The sequence below is a fragment of the Heloderma suspectum genome, chromosome 4 (assembly GCF_057233095.1).
Source record: "Heloderma suspectum isolate Gila_16-S chromosome 4, 16-S_ref, whole genome shotgun sequence".
NCBI classification, from domain to species: Eukaryota; Metazoa; Chordata; class Lepidosauria; order Squamata; family Helodermatidae; genus Heloderma; species Heloderma suspectum.
Window position 1 is genome coordinate 168,814,115 of NC_139461.1, and position 23,982 is coordinate 168,838,096.

The 23,982-nt window shown below is 43.7% G+C and overlaps 1 protein-coding gene across 1 annotated transcript in view; it reads left to right on the top strand.

Annotated features, from left to right (window-relative positions):
• The window catches only part of PAPPA2 (pappalysin 2), a 198,917-nt gene that overhangs the window by 117,255 nt on the left and 57,680 nt on the right, over window positions 1-23,982 (top strand). The window contains exons 15-16 of the mRNA XM_084851216.1: window positions 6,887-7,064; window positions 8,854-9,067. Coding sequence (XP_084707342.1) covers window positions 6,887-7,064; window positions 8,854-9,067 — 392 coding nt within the window. The remainder of the gene's footprint in view (window positions 1-6,886; window positions 7,065-8,853; window positions 9,068-23,982) is intronic.

The window sequence follows — 23,982 nt, forward strand, 5'->3', positions numbered from 1 at the left end:
AGAGTTTAATAGATCTGTATAGAAGCTAAGAAAGTTCACTGTGAACTAGGACATTCCTGGTTTATTTCTTGCTTCTGCTACAAACTCGCTAGTTGGCTTTGGCAAGCCACTTTCTCTTACCTGCACCAGTGCACCCCTTTGCAATATGGGGATATTAATAATGACCTACCTTACAAGGTTGTTTCATGGATCACAGAGGCAAATGCATGGAGTACTTTGAAAGTGCTATACAGGTGGTCATTTCTTTTTCTTCTGCTGCTGCTGCTTCTCCTCCTCCTCCTTCTGCTTCTGCTTCTTCTTACTACTTTTACTACTATTAAATGTGGACCAAGCTGACATGATCACTGGTGGATGCTGCATTTTCAGTCAAAAACAGAGTTAAGGAGGAAAAAAAGAATGTAAACATTATACAGGATCTCTTATTACATCATCTAACAATAACATATGATAAGCCGAATAGGCCTGGTTCTCTAAAATCTGTGACAAAATAAGCCAAACATGTTTTGACATGAATGTCAGTGGCCTAATAACATTTTTAAAAAATCTGTAAAAAATAAAAACAATTTAAAGTCGGCACTTCCAAAACAAACAAACAAACAAACAAACAAACAGGTATTGAAAAAAGCAAGAGATATTCACCAACAGGCTTTGGCTTTTGTATATAAAACTTCAAATGGAGGCCAATTAAACAGTATTCTACAGACACCTTTTATAGATGACCGCCTTCAAACTGATGATTTCCAGAGATCACTGATTTGAATCATGCACATAATTTCTCAATTTCTAAACCAGAAAATTATCTCAAAACATACCAGTTAATTATTCTTCAATATGGTCATCAGAAAAACCCTCCAAAAACAATTACTATCCATAAAATCTCTTGTCTGATTTCATATATTAAGTTCAAAGCCACTGGTGAGTATTCCCTATTCTCCTAAAACCGCTCGTGGGTTTATATCAAGACCGTGTTGCCCTCCTTCTTATCTTGGCTGTAAGCTTCAGCGGCTGTGGACTGTTTAACCTCTCCCATTCCAATTTTTTAAATGGACGCTGAGAAACAAAGCCATGCAAATCCTTGATTTTTCATTTATATTAGAAGAGCAATCCTATGGAGCCGTAGGGTGCTGCAGATTTTCTTCTCCATGGCTGTAGGCAGAGCTATGACCATGAAGGAGGCGGTCCGATTGTATATCGTCCCCCCTCCCAGCTGCTGTGGAAAGCTCTTCTGAGGTCACAACAGCAACCTTGCGAGAGGACAAAGAGGGTGGAAAAGGGGCATGCCGAGGGGAGGGGATAGGAAGTGGATCCACAAGCCTCTTCATTCCTGCCTCCAGGAAGGTAAGGAGGCTAGGTGTTATTTATTCATTTCATTTCATTTCATTTCATCTCCATACAGCCCAGTAGCTGAAGCTCTCTGGGCAGTTCACATTAAATAAAACCACAAAGTACAACATGAAACAATATAAAATATGAAAGCTTAAAACTACAATATAAAACTACAACCAGAATAAAATCTAACAGAAATGCAGTGATTTAGATGCGCCCAGAAGCCCTAAAAGTGCTGCAATGGAGAAACAAGAGGCTATAACACCTCCTTTGTTCCTCCCACTGTGCCTGGCTCTTCCTGGCAGGGCTTAGAATAGACAGAGGTCTCTGAGAGCCCTCTTGTCTATTGAGCGACTAATCCATTGGACTGCAATCTAGTCACAAGAATTATAGATATCCACATTTAACAGGGGGTCCCAAGGATCTATACTGGGAATCATGCCTTTACAAGCCGTTCATTAATTGCCCAGTAGAGAAAATTGGATAGCGAAATGTGCAATTTAGAAAATCATTTGTAAAAGCAGCAGGAAGGCTCAGCATGGGGGAAGAAAGCAATGAGAAAACAAGTACTACAATTCAGAACTAATTGATCCAGATAAACAGCAGAGGGCGGCCTCAGGCCTTTCAGGAGCTGGGGTACAATCCAGCCTCTGGAACTGCTGCTCCTCTGCTGGACTCCTGGAGTCTGGTGGCTTGACTGGCTTCTGTTGCTCCGGGCCCTCTTGATCATGGTCATGTCTGGTTCCCCCCCCCCCCAATTCCTTGTTTGTGGAACAAGCCACGTATGGGTGCCCCTCCTCGTTCTTCCTGCTCGTGACTATTCCTGCTCATCCCCTTGGCCCTGTGAACCTCTCCTCAGTGTGTCTCTGTTCTTTCTGGCCCTGTTTCTCTTCACAGCCACCTGACCTGCCTGCCATGAATTCTCAAGCAAGAAAAAATAAATAAAACAGGAAGAGACCAATTGCAGGAAAAACGATTGAAGAAGGCCTTCAAGTGCACCAGAATTTAGTTGAGCCCAGCAGGTTTCACCCTGTTCTCCCTCAGGGGAACTGCAAATATAATCAATCATATATAGTAACAGCAGCCTCAGTTCTTCAAATGCCGATCTTTACATAGCCTAAAGGGCCCCACCCACGCACAAGAGGGCAGGTATCCCCAGGTTTGGGGGAAACCCTGAAGTTTGCAGAACTACCAAAAAAAACCTTTAGGGGAAAAAGTAATGGGGCAACTCTCTCTGTCTTTCCCTCTCTCGCTCGCTGTCCCCCCCCAATGTGGACTGATGTGGCTGGAATCCAGAACAGAAGCACCTCCACGTGACAGTATTTTGTTGCAAGTCCCACTTGTATCAAACTAACATTATGCACCATTATGCAAATTTTAAGAATGACACATAAGAACAAAATATCCCACTTACCATTTTTATCAGTAGGAAAACAGAGCTATGGAAAAGGGCAGCCAAATTATGTACCGTTTTGATGTAATATGTTTAAATGAGAGCCAGTGTGGTATAGTGGTGAGAGTGTTCGACTGGGACTCGGGAGATCCGGATTCTGGTCCCCACTCGGCCATGGAAGCTCACTGGGTGACTTTGGGCCAGTCACAGACTCAGCCCAACCCACCTCACAGGGTTGTTGTTGTGAGGATAAAGTGGAGAGGAGGAAGATAACGTAAGCCGCCTTGGGTTCCTTGCAAGAGGGAAAAGGCAGGATATAAATGCAATTTTAAAAAAATCCATATTAAGACATGTGTAACAACATTCAAAACTACAGTTAATAACTAGTCCCAACGACAATAAAAGAAACTGTGAAACAAACAGATTTTGGCTGTTCTCTTCTACAGTTTTGTTTTCATATTGATAACAATATGAGAGTGATATCTTAAATTTTGCTTTTAGATTTCATTACAAAACTGGGCACCAGTGTGTTGGACTCAATAAAGCATGTTCTTTCTTGTGTACTTGGAAGTCTCCTTCCTTCCTTTTTCCTTCTATGCATTCTCAGTTATGCCTGCCTTTTGACCTGAAATCTTTATTTTGCCTTTTTGATCCAGTTACCTGGATCTCCTCCCTACTTTCCTCCAGCCCCATAGTTGAGGGGCAGTATCTATCCAGTATTGCGACTGTGCCTCTGCTGTTCGTGTTGTGCAAGTGGGACCTGCTGCTACTGCAACAGGAAGCTAGCACTTCCTAGAGCAAACCCGGAAATGAGCCAAAACAATGGGACAGGTCAGCAAAGCTCCCTTCTGCTGCATCTGCCGACCACTTTGGAAATGAGCATTTTCGCTCATTTCCAGTAGCTTTAGGAAGTGTTGGCTTCCATGGGTCCCAGCGGCATGTGGCAGTATTGGTGTCGGGGTGAAATCTTAAAATTCATTTGCAACTTGTTGTGAAGATCAGCAACTGGAGCCTCCCGGGCTAATTCCAGCCCCTGATGCTTGACCCCAAATTGCCAACACAGAGGCAAAAAGGGTGTGTGGATGGAATAGCAGCTGCAGCAGTGGCATTTGTCAGCCAGGCTTACCCCCCTTTTAAAAGCAGCCTTCTGACTTAAGTATTTGCTCTTCAGTGCTTTATTGGCTTTTGAATTCGCTTCTGCTTCTAAAAAGACAGTCTGGATATTAGGAAAAAAGGAAGCAAGTATGAGAAGCGTTTCAAGGGATTCTAGACTAAAATTTATGAAAGGCTGTCAGTGGCTTGGAAGGGGTGACTACAGGAGAACGCATGTGTAAGTCATGTAGTTCTAACTGGGTGGTTCAGTGCCCCCTTCCCCCACTCCTCACCCAGTTGCATGATTAATCATGCAGCCCTCTAGTTAATCCATTTGGGCAGATGCAACATGGACTGGGCAGTGAGTCCTTGTGACATACACCATGTGTTAGAGTTAAATAAAGTGTCCTTTTTGCTTAATTTAAAAAAAAAAATAAACCAAGCAAAAGTAAATCTCATTTAACATTTGGCAATTGAGCAGGAAATACCTTGGCAAAATATCTTAGCTGTGAGACCTGCTCTTCTTATGCCTTGCTCTGGAGGCACTGCTAATGTGGCAGGGAAGTTGAAACCAGGAAGGCAGGTTAGTTGCTAGTGTGAGGTGGACCCCCACCCTTAAGAACATCAGAAGAATTGTGCCCAATCAGACCAAGGTCCATCTTGTCCAGCGTACTATTCACACAGTGGCCAGCCAGCTGCCCTCAGGAAACCCATAAGCAAGACATGAGTGCAACAGCACCCTCCTGTCCATGTTTCCCAGCAACTGGTGTACATAGGCATACTGCCTCTGATCCTGGAGGTAGCATATAGTTATCAGAACTAGTAGCTGTTGATAGTCTTCTCCTGTAGGAGAAGGCTATCAGTGGTCACCCTTAAGTCATTGACTGGTTTCTGCCAGAAGGTATGCCAGAACTATGCCAGTGATTGATGGTCAGGATAGAACAATCTGGGTGGATTTAGATAACACTTCCTCCTACCTCGCCCTACCCCACCCCCAGCCATGTTCTGATTGGCATCATGTGGTGGGATCCACATGCAACGACTGGGTTCAGAATTCAGATTCCGGAGAATCTTGGCTTTCAGGATTTTTAATAGAACAAAAGCTTTCTAGCCTTTGTGGCTAGAAAAATATGCTTGAAAATGTTTACTTGGTGCATAGCATGCAGCTATGTATCCAGTTTTTCTTCCCCTAATTATGTATGTGTGTGTGTGTGGGGGGGGGGATCCTTACAGGGAACACAGTGTTGCAGGGAGGGGAGGCATATCTCTGCCCTCCTCAGCATGAATGGAGCCAAAATCCCTTCTTATGCGCTGCTAGAATGCATAGGGGAAAAGTCCTTATTGGCACCAAGAGGAACTTTTCAGCTGCACATGGGATGGACGAGTGTTTTCTCTTTTGTTTTCTTATTTTTCCAGGCTTAAGTTTGTTTTGTCCCATTTCCATATCAAGTTGAGATTTTTTTAAAGTGTTTACATGAACATTTTTATGTAATTCCATTGGCCATTTCTCTTAATATATGCAGTTTTATATGCTATTTTGCTGAATATATGCATTTTTACCAGTTTCCCCTAATATAATGCATTTGGCTACATTACTTTCACTAATATATACACACTTTTTGGCGCACTTTCCCCTAATCTATGCATTTTTTTGAGGAGAGAACTGTACTGCAAAATTCAGAGACGTGCGCATTCCGGAGGATGACTGAATTTTGGTTTGTGTATTGGTTCAAAAGTGAGAAATTAGGTAAGTTCACATTACCTAATTTAAATGTGAACTGAACAAATATTTGTCTCAAATGATTATTAATAGTTATTTCTCCCCTATCTGCTATTTATGTTCTGCACTTTTGGCTTCATTTGTGCTGGGCGAGGAACACATACTGCATTCCCTGTAAGCCCCCCCCCCCCCCAGTCCTGTGCACCTGTAATTAGGTAAGAAAACCTCATACGTAGCTGCATATTATGTGGGAAGCTAATATCTTGTCTGGTCCACAGAGGCAGAGGGGTAGCTGAATAGAATTTCCCCTGGTAGGGGAGGCATCAGCACCTGCTGTAGCTCTTTGTGCACGGTGTGACTAACGACTAACACAACCAGAATTAATTATGCCAAATAGTAAATTGCAAAGTCAGTTAAGCGAAATGAGGAATTTAACACATGCAAATGTGTTAAAACTGCATAATTTAATATCGGTTCCAAGGTACACCTTTTCTTGGCCTAGAACATGGATTGCCCAAGCACAGAATTTTTCTGTTATTTAGCACGGGCTAAACACAGTCTTTGTGACTATGTAGTCAATGGGCATTATCTGAGAATCACTCATGGCTAATATAAAACCGTCCAGCTGGTGGTGGTGCTACTACTGCTGTCAACCTTTTCTCTCCATTCTTCATTCTATGTGCTTTTTGTTTGTTTAGTTTGTAAGTTTTAGATCAGGGCCTGTGTTTCATTTTCATTTATGTACAGTGCTTGACACCAGCACTGCATTGAGCTTTTGATTGATGTGAGACACTTTAGGAGAAGAATTTTTACATGAACAGGAGGATAAAAATTTAATAAAGAAATGGCTTGAGGGAGGTAACTGCAAGGATGAGAGCAGAGGGCTGCAAAAGGCCCTTATGGGTCACTTCTACCAGGCCATAGCTAAATACCAGTACTGTAAATTAACAATAAGCAGGTGGTGGTCAGAGACTCAGTACAGCCCCCAGGGAGCTTTCCATCTGGTTCCTGGCATAATGTCTGATCCCAAGACACATAGTACCCTTACTATTCACCTTTTAAGAGCCCTTGGCCTGTTTCTCAGTGTATGTAGCTAAAGTCCATAAACAGTGAATGGCTCTGTTTCTGTTCACACTGAGAAAGAGAGGGTTAAATTTCCCTTTGCCTGTGTCTTAGCTCACATGGAAGGGAGTCAGTGGATAGAGCCAGTGTGGTAGATCATTCTGCACTTCTTTAATTCAAAATACATCTATTAAAAATTAGTTGTTGGCCAAGGCTCTAAGCTTTTACACTCCTATACCGTTATTTAAACAATCAATAGAAATTAGGAGTGGACTTTTTTTTCCCTTTCTCAGAAAGAAATCCTGTTGACCTGTAACTCTGGGCAGTGGGACAGAGCTGTGACTTGTGACCCCATCGACTGCCAGTTTCCAGACCAATCGCATGTGCTTTATGCAGAGTTCTCCTGCCCTAAAGGGACCACCTTTCAGAAGCGGTGTTTCTTCTCCTGCATCAAGCCAGCAAAGCTTCAAGGTATACTACCATTATTTGATGAGCATTCTCACTCAGGGCATCTTTGGATGAGCATAACATTTATGTCTTTTGTACATCCTATATTTGCACTTCCTGCATAACATCTGAAGAGGGAACTTGTGCATCTTCCTGCAATGATTAGTGGATGAGTTTGTCATATATTTGCACATATCTCTCTAGGGAAGATGAGCAAGTTTCCTGTTTGAATGTTACATTCAAGTCTTGCAGCTTGTGCAGTTGTATGGCTGTTCACAAGCCTGTTGCTTTCTTAGTCAATGGTGGCTAAAAAGATATTTCAAAACAAAATAAGAGATGCCTTGAGGAAGGCTAATGTATGTATGTTCTCAAAATTAGAACCAGCCCTTTGGTATTACATGATTATATTCATGATTACAAGTGCTATATAACAAACTTTACAAAATTTCCTATCAGAGTTCTGATCCTTTACCTGTTTCAACAGATGGTCTTTGAAATTCTAGATGGTCATTAGGGGGAAATTCTATTTAATCTAAGAATTTGTATTTGTGTGGAGGATATTGTGAAGCATTCTGCCCACTATTTGTTGAGTTGCCCTGTCTATAAGGAGATAAGATGCAGATACATAGAACAGTTTCTTGCTGGCGCTGCTGTTTGGTCAAATCAACAAGCCGAATTTCTACTAGTCAACAACAATAGATATACAATTGAAAAGGTGGCTTTCTGTGCCTCTGTAGCACAGTGTGCAAGTAAAAATGTATTTTCTGTGCCTGTGGCAGATTGATTTAGTTAGAGCTGAGCTGAAAGTTATCAAAAGAGAACTTCTGGTTGAAAAAACGGGGGGTGGGGGAACCGGGGGGGGGAGTTTGTGTGAGGGCTGTGAAATTTCTGAAGTTGTTTCTTAAGAGAACATTATTTAGAGGTTCAAGGTGGCTGCCCTCTGGCAGTGGCAAGTCTCTCTCTTTTTTAAAAAATCATTTTTGTTGCTCCTGAGGTAATGGTGGCAGCTGACCTACATTACTTTTTTCTCAAAATGCCTTGGATGTACCATTGTTCTGGGGCATTTTGTAGGGAATAAATGAGGGAACAACAACAACAACAAAGGTGGCTCACACCATATTTCCCTCCAGAGTGTCCTGGAATGATGCTGCGTCTGGAACATCTTGGAAGAAAAGAAAATGGCATCTGCTAGTAAGGAATTCTGCTGCCATCCCACCAGGCCTCTTAAGGAACCTTCCCTCCAGTCACCAAAATGCCCCCCCCCCCATTCACCACCTGCAGATGGAGTAGCAAACTGTGATGGACAGCAAATACTTAATCTGCCCAATGAAAGGTTGGACTGTGACTACAGCGGTGGATAAAACCAGCATTCTAAAACTAGCTTTAGTCCTTTGGAAGGGTGGCTGGGCACTGTCAACCAATGATAGGAATGGCCAACCTTGAAACTGAGGGGCTGGAATCTTCTAGGCCAAGTGACTCAGGGCATATTCCTCCCCCACAAACAGCCTTCACCCCCTCACTCCCAGCAGTTTGACCAAGGAAACCCATTTCTTCTTCAAATTGTGAGTGAGAGGAGCCGCATGACTTCTTATCTTGTTTGCACCTTCCAGGGAATGAGTGTGGTGCTTGCCAGATAAAAAGCCACATCTTATGCTCCCAAAGTAGTACAGAGAAGGGAGGTGAAGGCAGAGAAAAACCAGGCCAGGGTGGAATGGAGCATATGGGCTACTAGTTGGCTGTCCTTGACATATAATTCTGTCCAGTATTCTGAGTGGGCTCTATTTCTCTCTCTTACTCTCTTGCTTGGAGTCAGGAATGAGTCAGTGGCTTACCTGCCTAGAGGATGGACTCTGGTCACTCCCAGAAGCTTATTGCAAGCTGGAGTGTGACACTCCACGCCTGGTTGCCAATGCGAAGCTGCTGGAACAGCGATGCCTGCAAGGGAATCACGATGTGGGTTCTGTCTGCCGCTACAAGTGTAAACCTGGATATCATGTAGCAGAAACTTCAGAGGAAAAGCCCAGGAAGTAAGACAATCGTTTTCTCTCTCCCTTTGATATTTTTCCTATTGTCTCTTTTTTCTCAGTGCCAGCACTTCAGTGTAGCTGAAGCAATGATTGGAATTGCCTTTACCATGTAAGATATGGGCTGCTTGGTGTTCAGTTTTGTTTTGATTAGCATTGAGGGGACAAAAATGGCTGGCTAAGATTGTCCTTTTGAAATACAGCATCTTTCTTATTCCTTGCAAAGGCATGTATGGGTCAACCTCACATATCTTTCTCTGACTGAAGTGTGTATTGGAGCAAACCAAGTTGCTTGAGTTTTTTAAAAAAACTCTCTGAACTCACATGGTACATATTCGAGACATCCATCTAATAATTGACAGCTCACAGAGAGAGGAAATTTTCATTGCTGAAAGGCCAAGTAAATTTGGTGTGCAAGGTAGGAGTGTGGAAAGTTAGGTCAGCCAGTGAGTATTGGGTATGTTTTGTAGAGAGGTAAGGTGGAAGGTGGAAGCCGTGTCTTAGCCATTATGAGAGTTGGAATGGCTAGCAGATGAAATTACTACAAAGCAGCTTAGGAGGAGGCTGGAGTTGAAAGCCAATTAAATCCTGAAAAAGGCTGGCCTTCACAGCCCAAGTCCCAAGGTTATGGGAAGAACTCTCTAGTGGAATTGCATAATCTGTGTCTCTCCTGGCCCCCTGAAAAAGATATACCTGTGTATACAGGCTTCTGTGGCCTAAGGCTTATTAAGTCTATTTGGTATTATGTTTTATGAGTTGATATACATTTATTTATTTTCTGCTTTTTTAAGACATTGTGTGGTTTTTAATTGGCTTGAAAGCTGCCTTAAATGCAAGGAGAGGCGGGGGTAATAAATAAATACTCCTAGATTTAAAATGTTTAAATTGGGTCAAAGTTTATAGAAAGAGTTGCATATACTCTGCATAAGAAGTCCAGATTCCTTGGCAAGGAAGCCCATATTCTGTTTCAGGAATACTGTGTCCAGAGGGGCAGCCATGTTAGTCTTTTGCAGCAAAAACAAAGAGTCTGGTGGTACCTTTAAGACCAATACATTTATTATGGCATACGTTTTTGTGGACTACAACCCACCATCAGATGCATGAAGTGATATGCTTGATCCCAACCATGTATATATATGCACACATGGTTGGTCTGGGTTGCTGGGGGCAGGGGATTGTAAAGAGGGAAAGTACAGACAGTGATAATTACCTTAAAGTAGCCATTCATAAAACAGTTGGATAACAACACAGAAATGGTGGTATATCTCTGTTTTCATTCTGCTGCCAGCTGATTACAGAAAAGCACTGCTTCTGCAGCGCTAAATGTCTCCAGAGTGGAAAAAAACAGGATGTAAAGCAGGACATTAGGATGAGTGCAGATGTACATAATTTGAGTGGTGAGTCCACTATGGAACTGCATCCAACCCATTTCAGGCAGATGTTCAACTGTTTGTTATTTATTTATTTATTTATTTTCTATCTATACTGCCCAATGGCTGATGCTCTCTGGGTGGTTGCCAAAATTTAAACCACAGAGTGCAACATAAAACAATATAAAATATGAAAGCTTAAAACCACAATATAACAACACAACCAGAATAAAACCTAGCAGCAGTGCAGAGATTTCAAATACAGATTTAGAACACCAGAGCTAAAAGATTAGGAAGCTAAAATGCTAAAACACTGGGAGAATAAAAAGGACTTCACCAGGTGCTGAAAGGAGTACAATGTAGGCAACAGGCGAACCTCTCTAGGGAGCTCATTCCACAGCTGGGGTGCCACAGCAGAAAAGGCCCTCTTCCTGGTAGCCACCCACCTCACTTTGGTGGAGGCTCCCGGAGAAGGACCCCTGAGGATGATCTTAGGGTCCGGGCAGGCACATACGGGAGGAGGAGATCCTTCAGATAACCTGGCCCCAAGCTGTTAATGGCTTTGAATGTTAATACCAGCACTTTGAATCGGGCCCAGAAATGGGCTGGTGGCCAGTGCAGCTGGAAAAGTACTGGCGTAATGAGATCTCATTGGTCAATCTCTGTTAACAATCTCACTGCCTTCATTTGGACCAGCTGAAGTTTCTGGAGCATTTTCAAAGGCAGCCCCACGTATAACACATTGCAGTAATGTAGATGAGAGGTTACAACCTCTGAGTGGTTGTCTGCCTCTTTAAAAGAAGTGGCAATCAGGCCACTCCTGAAAAAGCCTAAACTGGACCTGGAGGACATTAACAACTATAGGCCGGTGGCCAACATCCCCTTCCTGGGCAAGGTGCTTGAGTGGGTGTGGTTTTGGGATGGAAACTGCCTTGGTCGCCCTGTGGGATGACCTTTGCCGGGAGAGGGACCCCCCCGTCGCTCCCCCCCGAGCGACCCTGCTGATTCTCCTGGACCTCTCAGCAGCTCTCTTGATAATAATTTCTTTTATTTTTAAAAAACAAAACAAAACCAGTGAGTTTCCATGGCCGAGTGGGGACTAGAACCCGGTGTACAACCTCCTGAACCTAGCCAGACATCCCCTCCTGGTTTGATGTAATAAGCCATGAAGGGCAAGGGTCGAGCACACAGGTGGTCAACCGGACTTGACCAAACACCTTGTCCACATCCTGGGGCCTCAGTAACTGAAACTCATCCAATAAAACTGGACCAGACGGTGCTCTGAACACCTCTACCAATGGAACTGCATTAATGGTGGTGTCCAATTCATGACGGATCTGAGCGACTTTATCTTCAGAGTGCCGTGCAAACTCGCCACGGCGTGCTACCGAGGGTTCCACAGTTTCTCTCCTTGATCCAGAATTTAACAAGCTGCAAACCACCTGGAAGAACGTTCATTTGGAATTCCTTGCCTGTGAAAGTCAGGCAGGCACCAGCACTGTGCTGTTTCGCCTCCTGAAAACAGCGCTGTTCCAGGAGGTATTCCCTAACTGACCAGTCATGGTTCTATTGGTCTTCTGTTTTTAAAATAGGATAATTTTAGTCTGGTGTCTTAATCTTATCCTTTTACTATTTTATCTCATGTATTCAGCACTCCGAAATCTGTTCCAGATATGGAGCAGTATACAAATATTGTAAATAAAATAAATAAGATAATGAGCTCTAACCTTTGTTCCATCAGACTCAACATGAGTTTTCCTCCACCTGCGTTCTAGCCATCTCCCCTCTTGCTTCATTGCCCTCAGGTCAGATATATACCAAGGAGCTGGCCAGGCTCTGCTCAGAGGGAGAGGGCGCTTGGGCGTGATCGTGTCAACCGCCCAAGTCATCTCTGCATTGCACAGAGCAACCTGGGCTTCAACAGGAACAGGAGGAACAGGAGAGCCAGTGTGGTGTGGTGGCAAGAGTGTTGGACTAGGAGCTGGGAGATCCGGGTTCTAGTCCCCGCTCGGCCATGGAAACTCACTGGGTGACTTTGGGCCAGTCACAGACTCTCAGCCCAACCCACCTCACAGGGTTGTTGTTGTGAGGATAAAATGGAGAGGAGGAGGATAAATGTAAGCCGCCTTGGGTTCCTTTCAGGAGGAAAAAAGGCGGGGTATAAATGCAATAAACAAACAAACAAACAACAGGAGCACCAGCCATACCAGCAGGAAAATCCCCCAAAGCCCTCCGGAATCCATTGGAATCCATTAGCCTCTGGGGGTGGACCATTTTAATAGGTCCCCACCCTTGCAGAGGGGAAAGGCTGCCGAGAGTCTAAACCTCAGTAGGAAGCGATCCGACCATGACAAGGGGACAGATGTTAATTCCCCCACTTTCCAATCACCATCCTCCTGCCCAGTCGAGAAAACCAGATCAAGCATGTGTCTTTTTACATGAGTTGGGCTGATAAAATGTTGGGACAGCGCCATGGTTGTCATGGTGGCCATGAAGTCCTGAGCTGTCCAGAATACAGCGGCCTTGGCATGGAAGTTGAGATCCCCCAGGACCATCATCCTAGGGGTCCTCAACACCAAGTCCGAGACCACCTCCATCAGCTCAGGCAGGGAGTCTGATGGGTAGTGGGGTGGGTGGTACACCAGCAGAATCCCTAATCTGTCCCAGGTACCTGACACTACGTACAGACGCTCAAGATCCGCACTCAAATGAACAGGAAGCCTAGAGAGGGAGATCGAATTCCTATAGACCATAGCATCCCTCCCCTCCCCTATCCTTGAGTCGGTGTTGGTGTCTCACTGAGTACCCAGGAGAGCACAGCTGGGAGGTAATAACTCTTAATAATAGAGTTCAGGGAAGCCCCATTATTTATGATTGCAGAGAAAGAGGCTGCACACAGTACTGTTTTGCCAATGAAGCCACATTCCTCCCTCTGGCGCAATAAAAAAAAACACACCCTGTTTAGTGCCAGTGTTTAATTGGATAACTTGCAAGGTGCTTGATGAAAATAATAATAAAAAGATAGACAGCCTACATGGACCATGGAGGGAGGAGTAAAGAGGAAATCAGTGTTGGATTCAGAAACAAGTATGTGTGTTATTTGAGGAGTGAAGGTGGGGGAAACCAAACTCACCTAATAGGGGGAAAAATAGACCCTGGTGTGTAGGTATGTTTGTATGTGCACTCTTAAATTCTTCCTCCATCTTGACCAGTAGTCTTGAGTCTTCATCAGATATTCCCCACATAGAGTGCAAAACTTGCTTTTTCAAATAAAAAAAGGTTTATCCTTTCCCCTTTCTGTGAATGTAGCTCTTTGTCCTTTTGTTAATTTTGTGAACTGCCCAGAGAGCTTCGGTTATGGGGCAGTATAGATATACAATAAATGAAATGAAATTAATGTCCACATTCTCCCTTAGTTTTGGGATGAGTGCTAATCTTACACTTTCAAATATCTATTAAAATGTTATTGTGTTCAGGATAAGGGAATAAGTCATAGTGCATAATTGCAGCTTCCCCTTGAAGGTATGAGAATGCTACCACAGGGCCATCCCAATGATCTCCTCTGCCTATTGTCCAGTGGAGGTTTGTAAGTCTACCGTGCCTGTGCCTTTGCTATGTCGTAAACCTAAAAGTATGGTGTGTGAACCAGATTTCATTTGCTTTGTCTTCAGCTTGTCACATTCGGGCATGCCCCTGGTCTTTCCTCCAGATTCAGGCATGCACAAATGAGCTGCCCATCTATGTTACTATTTTAGACTTAATATTCTGTGAGCATTGTTCCATTAGTGCTGAATTTCCTCTGGCTAGTTTGTTTAAGTTATTTTCTTTTTACTGCTGTGAATGCAATTACACAAAGATTTGTTTTTAAATGTGTACACAAATTTATGCCACCTAATCAGGTGCTCTGCAATTCCCTAATGATCACAGTGATAACTAATTGCAGAAAGGTGGAATGTAATTAGGCAATAACCATGCATTGCAGTTACAGGATTGCAGTAGGGTTACTTCCTTTTTTGCTGATGGCGTTTCTGAGTCTTTGACGTCTCCCTGACAGGCAGAAATTCTGCAGGCACAGCAGTGTATTTCCATGTTGGCAAAGGCTGCACCTGTTGAATTTCTTCCTGTCACTCAGCACAGATCCTCTGCCTGGGTAAACACTCTAGCAGGTAGGACTAAAAGAAGATATTGAGGAGTCTGTATGATGCTACTATACAGTGAATGAGACCATTGCGTTATATAGCCCAATAGTGTGTACTCCAAGAAGTCTTTCCCAGCCCTCCTACTTGTGTTCCTTTAATTAGAGAAGCCAGTGATTGAACCTAGGGTCCAGGCTGAAGATCAGTATGTGGCATCTTAAGGCAGCTGCCAGGTCCCCATTACCCCAGCAGAGCCCCCCACCCCCAATCTAACAGCCACCCCTAGCTCCACACACCAGGTGGCTGGGCCTACAAGCCTCCATTTCAATTTCCCACAATGACCCAGTGTGACATGACATTGGGTGCTCCGGGGCATTGAGGGAAAGTAAAATAGTAGCTTCCTTGGATGCCGCTCTTGCTGCTACCACTGCTGGATAAGCCTGAGGGGGCCCATTGACTTATAAGGCCATCCACCAGAGGGTACTTTGCCCAGGGCACCCTTAGGCTTGGAGCCATGTCTGGGACCATGTACATGAAAAACATGTGCTCTACTACTGAGCTATGAGTTGTTCTTGAGAGGAAGTGATAGAAAAGTCCATTCTGGTGTTTTCAACCCAGGTAGAGCTTAGTCGTGCTGTGGAAATGTGAGTGAGACCTTTCTAGAGTCCTTGCTGTTACTTCTCTTTTCTTTGTGTTGAGTATCTGGGAGGGAGAATACATTTTGTCTTTTGGAATGTTATGACATTACTGAATGCCCATTAACATTTTCTTACAGATCTCACAGGTCTTCATGTACATTATTCCAGTAATTCTCACAGCAACAGCTAAAGCGGAGTAGTTACTGCGCTTTAGCCAATTTGTGCAAATCTCCATGAAAGTTTAAACTCAAGCAATAATGTTAAACGTTTGCAAATCTCCCCAAAGGTAAAAAAAAATTCTACAAAAACCCCTGTACTCCATTAATGAGAACAAATGCGCTCATTAGCGAAGTATCACAGTAGGCTGCCAAGTTTGTGCTGCAAAGGCTCATGGGATATGTATTGGGAGTGGATGGGAGAACTAAGTGGGAAACAAGTTATGGCTGACTCTGGAATCCCTGATTTTCGGTCAGGAGTAATTTGGGTTAGCGAGTGAACAACCAACCTCACTGTAACTTATTTTCAGGGTGGCTTATCAAGATGTGTGAACTCGCCCTCGGTCTTTTAGCCACTCCCCTCCCCAAACTCTTATCTAGCATGCTTTCCCATGGCTATTGCAATTCATGACAAGGAGAATTAACATACGAGCATTAAAAAAATAATCTCATTGTAAGTAAAGAGATCCATAAGGCAGGCTGAAGATCTGCATTGTTGGGACAATATGAATTGCGTTGTGAAATTTAGCATATCCATCACAATTCAGAGAATCTGAATTTAAGAATGCATTCCTATGGGATAGACACTCTGTAGATGGATTGGACCCCTTCATGGATCACTGCCTTGTTGTGGCAAAGGGGCTTGCGTAACTCAGTGAAGCCATAAGCTATGCCGTGCAGGGCCACCCAAGACGGACAGGTCATGGCAGAGAGTTCTGACAAAATGTGGTCCACTGGAGAAGGAAATGGCAACCCACTCCAGTATTCTTGCCAAGAAAACCCCATGGAACGTATCACAAGGCTAAAAGATATGACGCCGGAAGATGAGCCCCTCAGGTCGGAAGGTGTCCAATATGCTACTGGGGAAGAGCAGAGGGTATTTCCAAGTAGCGCCAGAAAGAGTGAAGCGGCTGGGCCAAACCCGAAAGGACACTCAGCTGTGGATGTGTCTGGTGGTGAAAAGAAAATCCGATGCTGTAAAGAACAATATTGTTTAGGATCCTGGAATGTCAGATCAATGAATCAAGGGAAGCTGGAGGTGGTCAAACATGAGATGGCAAGATTGAACATCGACATCTTGGGAATCAGCGAACTAAAATGGACAGGCATGGGTGAATTTAATTCAGGTGACCATCATATCTACTATTGTGGGCAAGTATCCCTTAGAAGAAATGGAGTAGCACTCATAGTCAACAAAAGGGTGGGAAAAGCAGTACTGGGGTACAATCTTAAAAATGATAGAATGATCTCAGTACGAATCCAAGGCAAACCATTCAACATCACAGTAATTCAAGTCTATGCCCCAACCACTGAGGCCGAAGAAGCTGAGGTTGATCGGTTCTATGAAGACCTACAACACCTTCTAGAACTAACACCCAAAAAAGATGTCCTCTTCATCATAGGGGATTGGAATGCTAAAGTAGGAAGTCAAGAAATCACCGGGATAACAGGCAGGCATGGCCTTGGTGTACAAAATGAAGCAGGACAAAAGCTAATAGAGTTTTGCCAAGAGAACATGCTGATCATAGCAAACACTCTTTTCCAACAGCACAAGAGGCGACTCTACACATGGACGTCACCAGATGGTCAATATCGAAATCAGATTGATTATGTCCTTTGCAGCCAAAGATGGAGAAGCTCCATACAGTCAGTAAAAACAAGACCTGGAGCTGACTGTGGCTCAGATCATGAGCTGCTTGTTGCAAAATTTCGGCTTAAATCGAAGAACGTCGGGAAAACCACTAAACCATTCAGGTATGACCTAAATCATATCCCTGATGAATATACAGTGGAGGTGAGGAATAGATTTCAGGGATTAGACCTGATAGACAGAGTGCCTGAGGAACTATGGACGGAGGTCCGTAACATTGTTCAGGAGGCAGCAACGAAATCCATCCCAAAGAAAAAGAAATGCAAGAAAGCAAAGTGGCTGTCTGATGAGGCTTTACAAGTAGCTGAAGAAAGAAGGGAAGCGAAAAGCAAGGGAGAAAGGGGAAGATATACCCAACTGAATGCAGAGTTCCAGAGAATAGCAAGGAGAGACAAGAAGGCCTTCTTCAATGAACAATGCAAAGAAATCGAGGAAAACAACAGAATGGGAAAGACTAGAGATCTCTTCAAGAAAATTGGAGATCTCAAGGGAACGTTTTGTGCAAAGACGGGCATGATAAAGGACAAAGAAGGCAGGGACCTAACAGAAGCAGATGAGATTAAGAAGAGGTGACAAGAATACACAGAAGAACTATACAGGAAAGATCTGAATGTCCCTGATAGCCATGATAGTGCGGTCACTGAACTTGAGCCGGACATCCTAGAGAGTGAAGTCAAGTGGGCCTTAGGAAGCATTAGTAACAACAAAGCTAGCGGAGATGACAGTATTCCAGCCGAGCTATTTAAAATCCTAAAAGATGATGCTGTTAAAGTGCTGCATTCAATATGTCAACAAATCTGGAACACTCAACAGTGGCCACAAGACTGGAAAAGGTCAGTTTACATTCCAATTCCAAAGAAGGGCAACTCCAAAGAGTGTTCAAACTACCGCACCATTGCGCTCATTTCACATGCCAGCAAGGTGATGCTCAAAATCCTACAAGCTAGGCTTCAGCAGTATGCGAACCGAGAACTACCGGAAGTACAAGCTGGGTTTCGAAGAGGCAGAGGAACTAGAGATCAAATCGCCAACATTCGCTGCATCATGGAGAAAGCCAGAGAATTCCAGAAAAACGTCTATTTCTGCTTCATTGACTACGCTAAAGCCTTTGATTGTGTGGATCACAACAAACTGTGGCAAATTCTTAAAGTGATGGGAGTACCAGACCACCTTACCTGTCTCCTGAGAAACCTGTATGAGGGTCAAGAAGCAACAGTAAGAACCAGACATGGAACAACCGATTGGTTCCAAATTGGGAAAGGAGTACGACAAGGCTGCATATTGTCACCCTGCTTATTTAACTTATATGCAGAGTACATCATGAGAAATGCCGGGTTGGATGAATCAGAGGTCGGAATTAAGATTGCTGGGAGAATTATCAACAACCTCCGATATGCAGACGATACCACCCTAATGGCAGAAAGCGAAGAGGATCTAAAGAGCCTCTTGTTGAGGGTGAAAGAGGAGAGTGCAAAAGCTGGTTTGAAACTCAACATTAAAAAAAACTAAGATCATGGCATCTGGCCCCATCACTTCCTGGCATATAGAAGGGGAAGAAATGGAAGCAATGACAGATTTTACTTTCTTGGGCTCCAAGATCACTGCAGACGGTGACTGTAGCCATGAAATTAAAAGAAGCTTGCTCCTTCGGAGGAAAGCTATGGCCAACCTAGACAGCATAGTAAGAAGCAGAGACATCACCTTGCCGACAAAGGTCCGTCTAATCAAAGCTATGGTTTTCCCAGTAGTAATGTATGGCTGTGAGAGCTGGACTGTAAGGAAGGCTGAGCGCCGAAGAATTGATGCTTTCGAACTGTGGTGCTGGAGAAGACTCTTACGAGTCCCCTGGACTGCAAGGAGGTCAAATCAGTCCATCCTAAAGGAAATCAACCCTGACTGCTCATTGGAAGGACAGATACTGAAGCTGAAGCTCCAATATTTTGGCCACCTAATGCGAAGAGAAAACTCCCTGGAAAAGACCCTGATGCTGGGAAAGACTGAAGGCAAAAGGAGAAGGGGACGGCAGAGGATGAGATGGCTAGATAGCATCACGGATGCAATGAATATGAACTTGAGCACGCTCCGGGAGAGAGCGCAGGACAGGAAGGCCTGGCGTGCTATGGTCCATGGGGTCACGAAGAGTCGGACACGACTGAACGACTGAACAAGATGGATTGGAGCCCTCTGTCTGTCTTAACCCTGCCAGGCACAGCGGAAGGAATGATGGAGGTGTTTTCGCCTCCTGTTCCTCCTGTGCGCTGTTTTTAGCTAGACAGGCTTCTCAGTCTGTCTATCTTGCTTACCTGTCTGGGGGTGGGAACAAAGGTCCAGAGGCTTGTGGATCTACATCTTTCCTCTCCCCTTCCCACCCACTACCACACCCCCTTTCCTCCTTCCCCAACCCTCTTCTGAGGTCGTTGTTATGATCTCAGGGGCCCCCACAGAGCTTTCTGCAGTGATTGGGAGGGGTACGTGTTGGAAGATCCTTGCTCGAACTCCCTCCCACCCCTGCAAGGTTGTAGCTCTGACTACGGCCTGCGGGCAGTGGAGAATCCACCATATCCCATGGTTCCTCAGAGTGCTCCACTAGGCTGCATTTCTGTACACATTCCCATGGCTCCATTTGAGCAATGTGGGATTTGCTTCTGAGTAAACATGCATAGGATCCAGCTGTAAATTCTTGGAGGGATAAGTTTGTTTGTAGCCCTCAGGATCGTGGATAAAAGCTTTGAGAGGTAAAAACAGTGTTTACTCAGTAAGTCTGGAATTAAGCGAGGTCTGGCACTAAGGGCCACTGAAGCCTTCGCTCTTTACTCCTCTGTGTCATACCACATGCAATCATTTCTGCTTTCATACAGTGATTATTCACCAATGCCCTGAAATTTCTATCCTTCCTTCTTCTTTCCCTATTCTAGTCAATATGCAAAATCCACATTCTGTGAGAAAATGGTTCTTAAAATGCATAGAACTTAAGTAAATTTATACTAATTTGCCTTACTTATACGTGACAGAATTTCAGCTCTCAAACTGTTTTCTATTTAAATATAGAATTCTAGACTCCCAAAGGCACTGGATGTTTTTCAAAACAATATTGTTTCTGGATAGATAAAGAGGCCACAATTACAAGATAGTTTGCATGAATAAAATGTGCATTACTTGTTGTCTTGGCAAGTTTGCTGAATTTGGCTTTTTTGTAGCATATGTTTGGCTTTCTGGATGCAATAAGCCTACTTTCATCTCTGCCTTTGAGCCTCCTTTTAGCCATGTATTTTTTAAAGTTCTGGTGTGCAGCAGGTGAGGAAGAGGAGCTCCTCCACCCTGCCTCTCAGCACTAGGCCTGTCCAGCAGTAAAGCCTGAGCCCTGGTGCTACACTCCAGATCCCAGGAGGAGGAGAGAAAATGCTTCAAGAGCTCTAGGCATCTGCTGGTGTCCTCTTTCATCTGGCCCATAACTCCTAGTGGAGCTGCTGCTGTTTTCCTGTGGCAATATTTACCACGGGTGGGATTCTGGAGAACAACAACAGAGGCCAAGAGCAATGGTGGCAATGCTCAATTTGTGAAATTGGAGATGCTGAATAATAACAAGAACCGCTGAACTGCTCACAGGCTGTTTGGTACCATCAAAAAGCTTCTGTCTGCATCTCTTCCCCTCAGAGCCCTATCTTTACTCTCACACTCTCTCCTTCCCTTTCTTGGAGAGAGTGGTAATGATTTCTGATCCCTCCATATCCTCATTTCCCTCAGTAGGTCCCACGTTATCCAGACAGTGCAGTAGATTGAAGTTAGATCATAAAAGAGTAAAAGGAGGTGGATGTGGGGAAGGGAAATGGAAATGGAAATAATCAGCAGGGTGGGAGCTGGAAACCCTTCAGAAAGGCCACTGTGGGTGAGTGAGGATGGAGCTAGAATCATCAAGAGTGTAGCTTGGCAGCAGGCCACCTAACATTAACTGGAAATGTATGCAGCCCTGTTCATATTTTTGCACCAAAATAATTCCAGAGTCTGTGCCAAATAAACCTAATTTGTTTTGCCCTGTAAATGGAAAAAGCTGCACTCCATTGAAATTATAAAAATCATCATCTTTATGTTTACTTGTTTTTGCAAAGTAAACCTGCTAATTTCTGTATTATTTATTTTAACACGTTTAGGGTTTGCTGGATCTGAGATTCTGCCGATACCTTTCAAAGTTATAAGGCAGTGGAAAAGGATTCAGCCACTGCACCTCTTGCCCTGTCCTTCCCCCCTGCCGGTTGCAGGAACTCAACTTTAGTCCACAGTAGGGTAACCCTAAATGTGAAAAGTTTGGAACTTCGTTCTTATAGCCAAAAAGGTTTATTGTTAAACTGTGGAAGAGTAAAAACTACCTGCCTTCAGTGGAGACCTTCCCTGGAGTTTCTCGATGGGTCTGTGTTCTGGGTATGCTTCCTCCACAAGCGGGTATCCAATACATCTCTGCATTGGGACTGACAGAGTGATCCAAGCTTCATTAATGCAGAGATGAAGCAGAATTGGCTACTGTCAGTGAAGGCTGATTGGAAGGAGGCAAGGCCAGAGCAGTGTCCCGTGCATAGACTCTCAGTATCAGGCTGCCCCAGTTCTGTCTCTAGAAAACCACTATGCCACAAAGAGTATAGCTATTTGCTTCTCATGATGGGATTATGTATGGGTACAATTATGTATGGGTACAATTACCCTTTTTCCCAACTGGAAACACTGTTAACAGTCATTGAGACATGACCTTTTTTAAGCCCAGTGTGGTGGCCAAATGCACATATACAAGGGCTCAGTTCAGACCACACTACATCAAGGTTTGTGCTGATTGTAGTTTAGAACCAAAACCATGGTTTGAACTTTCAATTGTAGAGACAAAGCATGTTTTTTAGAGCTGCTTGTCTGCTTTCATTTTCCCCATCATCTCAACATGGGTGCTTCCAGACAAGGCTTTTATTGTACAATCACATTCCTCGTTCATGGAATTTTATGGTCCAGACAATGTTGTCTTCCATTTGTAATCCTCCCATGTTTCCCCATCACTTTTTCTGTCTTTTCCCCCCCTTTTTTGCTGTGGAAAATCCATTAAGGAAGAAAAGAGGGAATAGCTTTACAACACCTTCTGATTGTTAGCACTAAGACCTTTCTGTCTGGAAGCAGCCCATACCAGGATTTTGAGCTGGATGTGTCCCCTGCTTTCATTTTCCATCTGTTCACTACTTCCATTTCTGTGGTGCAGCAACCCCTGGAAGTAGAGGGATGACATACATACATAGATACATACATAGATACATGTCTATTTTAATTGTGTCTTTTCTGATTGTATCATTTAAATTGTTATACCGACCTATTAGCTACCCTGGGAGTGAAGGGTATATAATTGTAAAAACAAACTATGGTTTTCAGTTCAGATACAGACATCACATCAGTTTGGCATGATATTTGAATTGAGGTCATACCCTTTTATTTGGGATTAGTTTAATCTGTAAACACACACACACACAGCCCTCTGCTTGTCTATTCCACAATTTAGAATCACTTTCCAGCCACTAGCACACCCTGAAAATCTGACAGTTGTCCATCTCCTCTCAGCTACCCTGGTTGTAAGTACCAAATAGTGATTAAAATAAATATGCTAAGAGTAACTAATCTGCATAATGATAACAACACTTACCTAGGGTTTGCCCATTTCCCTTTGTGTTGTGGTTGTGACAAAAATCTGTCCCTTTCACCAAAGGCTGTTCAGCCCAGGGAGGAAGCTTGGGAGTGGAGTGTTTTGCCAGGGAGAAAGTTTTGTTTTGTTTTTTAAAAACAAATCTTCCAAACACAGTGTGGTCCCAATTCTCATTGCCACCTCCTGTCCTGTAGTTGCTATATATTTTTTTTAAAAAAATAGCAGATATGTGGAACATATTGACACATTTTACACATGGGGCTGTTTACATGTAATGACAACCCATAGATTTAAGGAAGGGAATGTTACCATATAGTCCCAAAGTAATTATGCCTGATGGGCACTCAGGTTTTCATAGTGCAGACTTAGGGGTCTGTGTGTTTTCTTAATGCGTTGGCTGTTCACTGAGAAAACATGAGAGACCAGGTTACTATCCCAGTGACTAATTTTGTTTTCATCCAGTTTACCAGCAAATACCTTTCCTTCTCTTTCCTGCTTGGAATCTTTGAATCTTCTGCAATTGGCAGATAATATGAGCTTGTGGGCTAATTTATTGCCATCTTCCTTGGCACCCAAACCTGGCCACTGCTCATATGTACTTGTGGGGAGGGCCAGTCTCCCTGCTGTATGGATTGTGATGCTTTCAAGATTGACATTGAGGCCTGCACATCAAATGCAGCTCTCAGTTCCTTGTACATCTTCTTGTGGCTTTCACATTTTGCCCTTTAAATGTTGGATGATTTTTTTTTTTAAAACCACTTGATTTTTGTTTTGTTTTTGTTTGGGCTCTGCTGCTAAATTCTAAATAAATGTCAGTTTTGTAGGATCTGAAGAAGTAGTAGTGGCTCTGTTACAAAGGAAGGTTTAGAGCAACTTTTTCAATTCACTCTCTCTTCCCTACCTCTCTTGCTCCATCCTGTCCTGGTGCCTCTCAGTAAACTGGCTGAGCTGGCTATGTGAGCAAGTACTTAATTCCCTTCTTCTTTCCCCACACACACTCTGTGTCAGGGTAAGGTGAGGACAAGTATATTTTTCAGGCACCTGAAGATTTATCTTCAGGGCATTTTGCTTACGGATGTACAGATTTTGTAAAACCTGTTCTGCCTTCGTTTTGTGGATTGTCAGGTGCTTTTTGTTCCATCGTCCACTCCATGATGGAAATGTTTCCAATTTCCTGAGTTTGCGCAAATTCACATTTGCACAAATTCACAAAGCCTCCCCCCCTGCACATTTTCATGCTTTA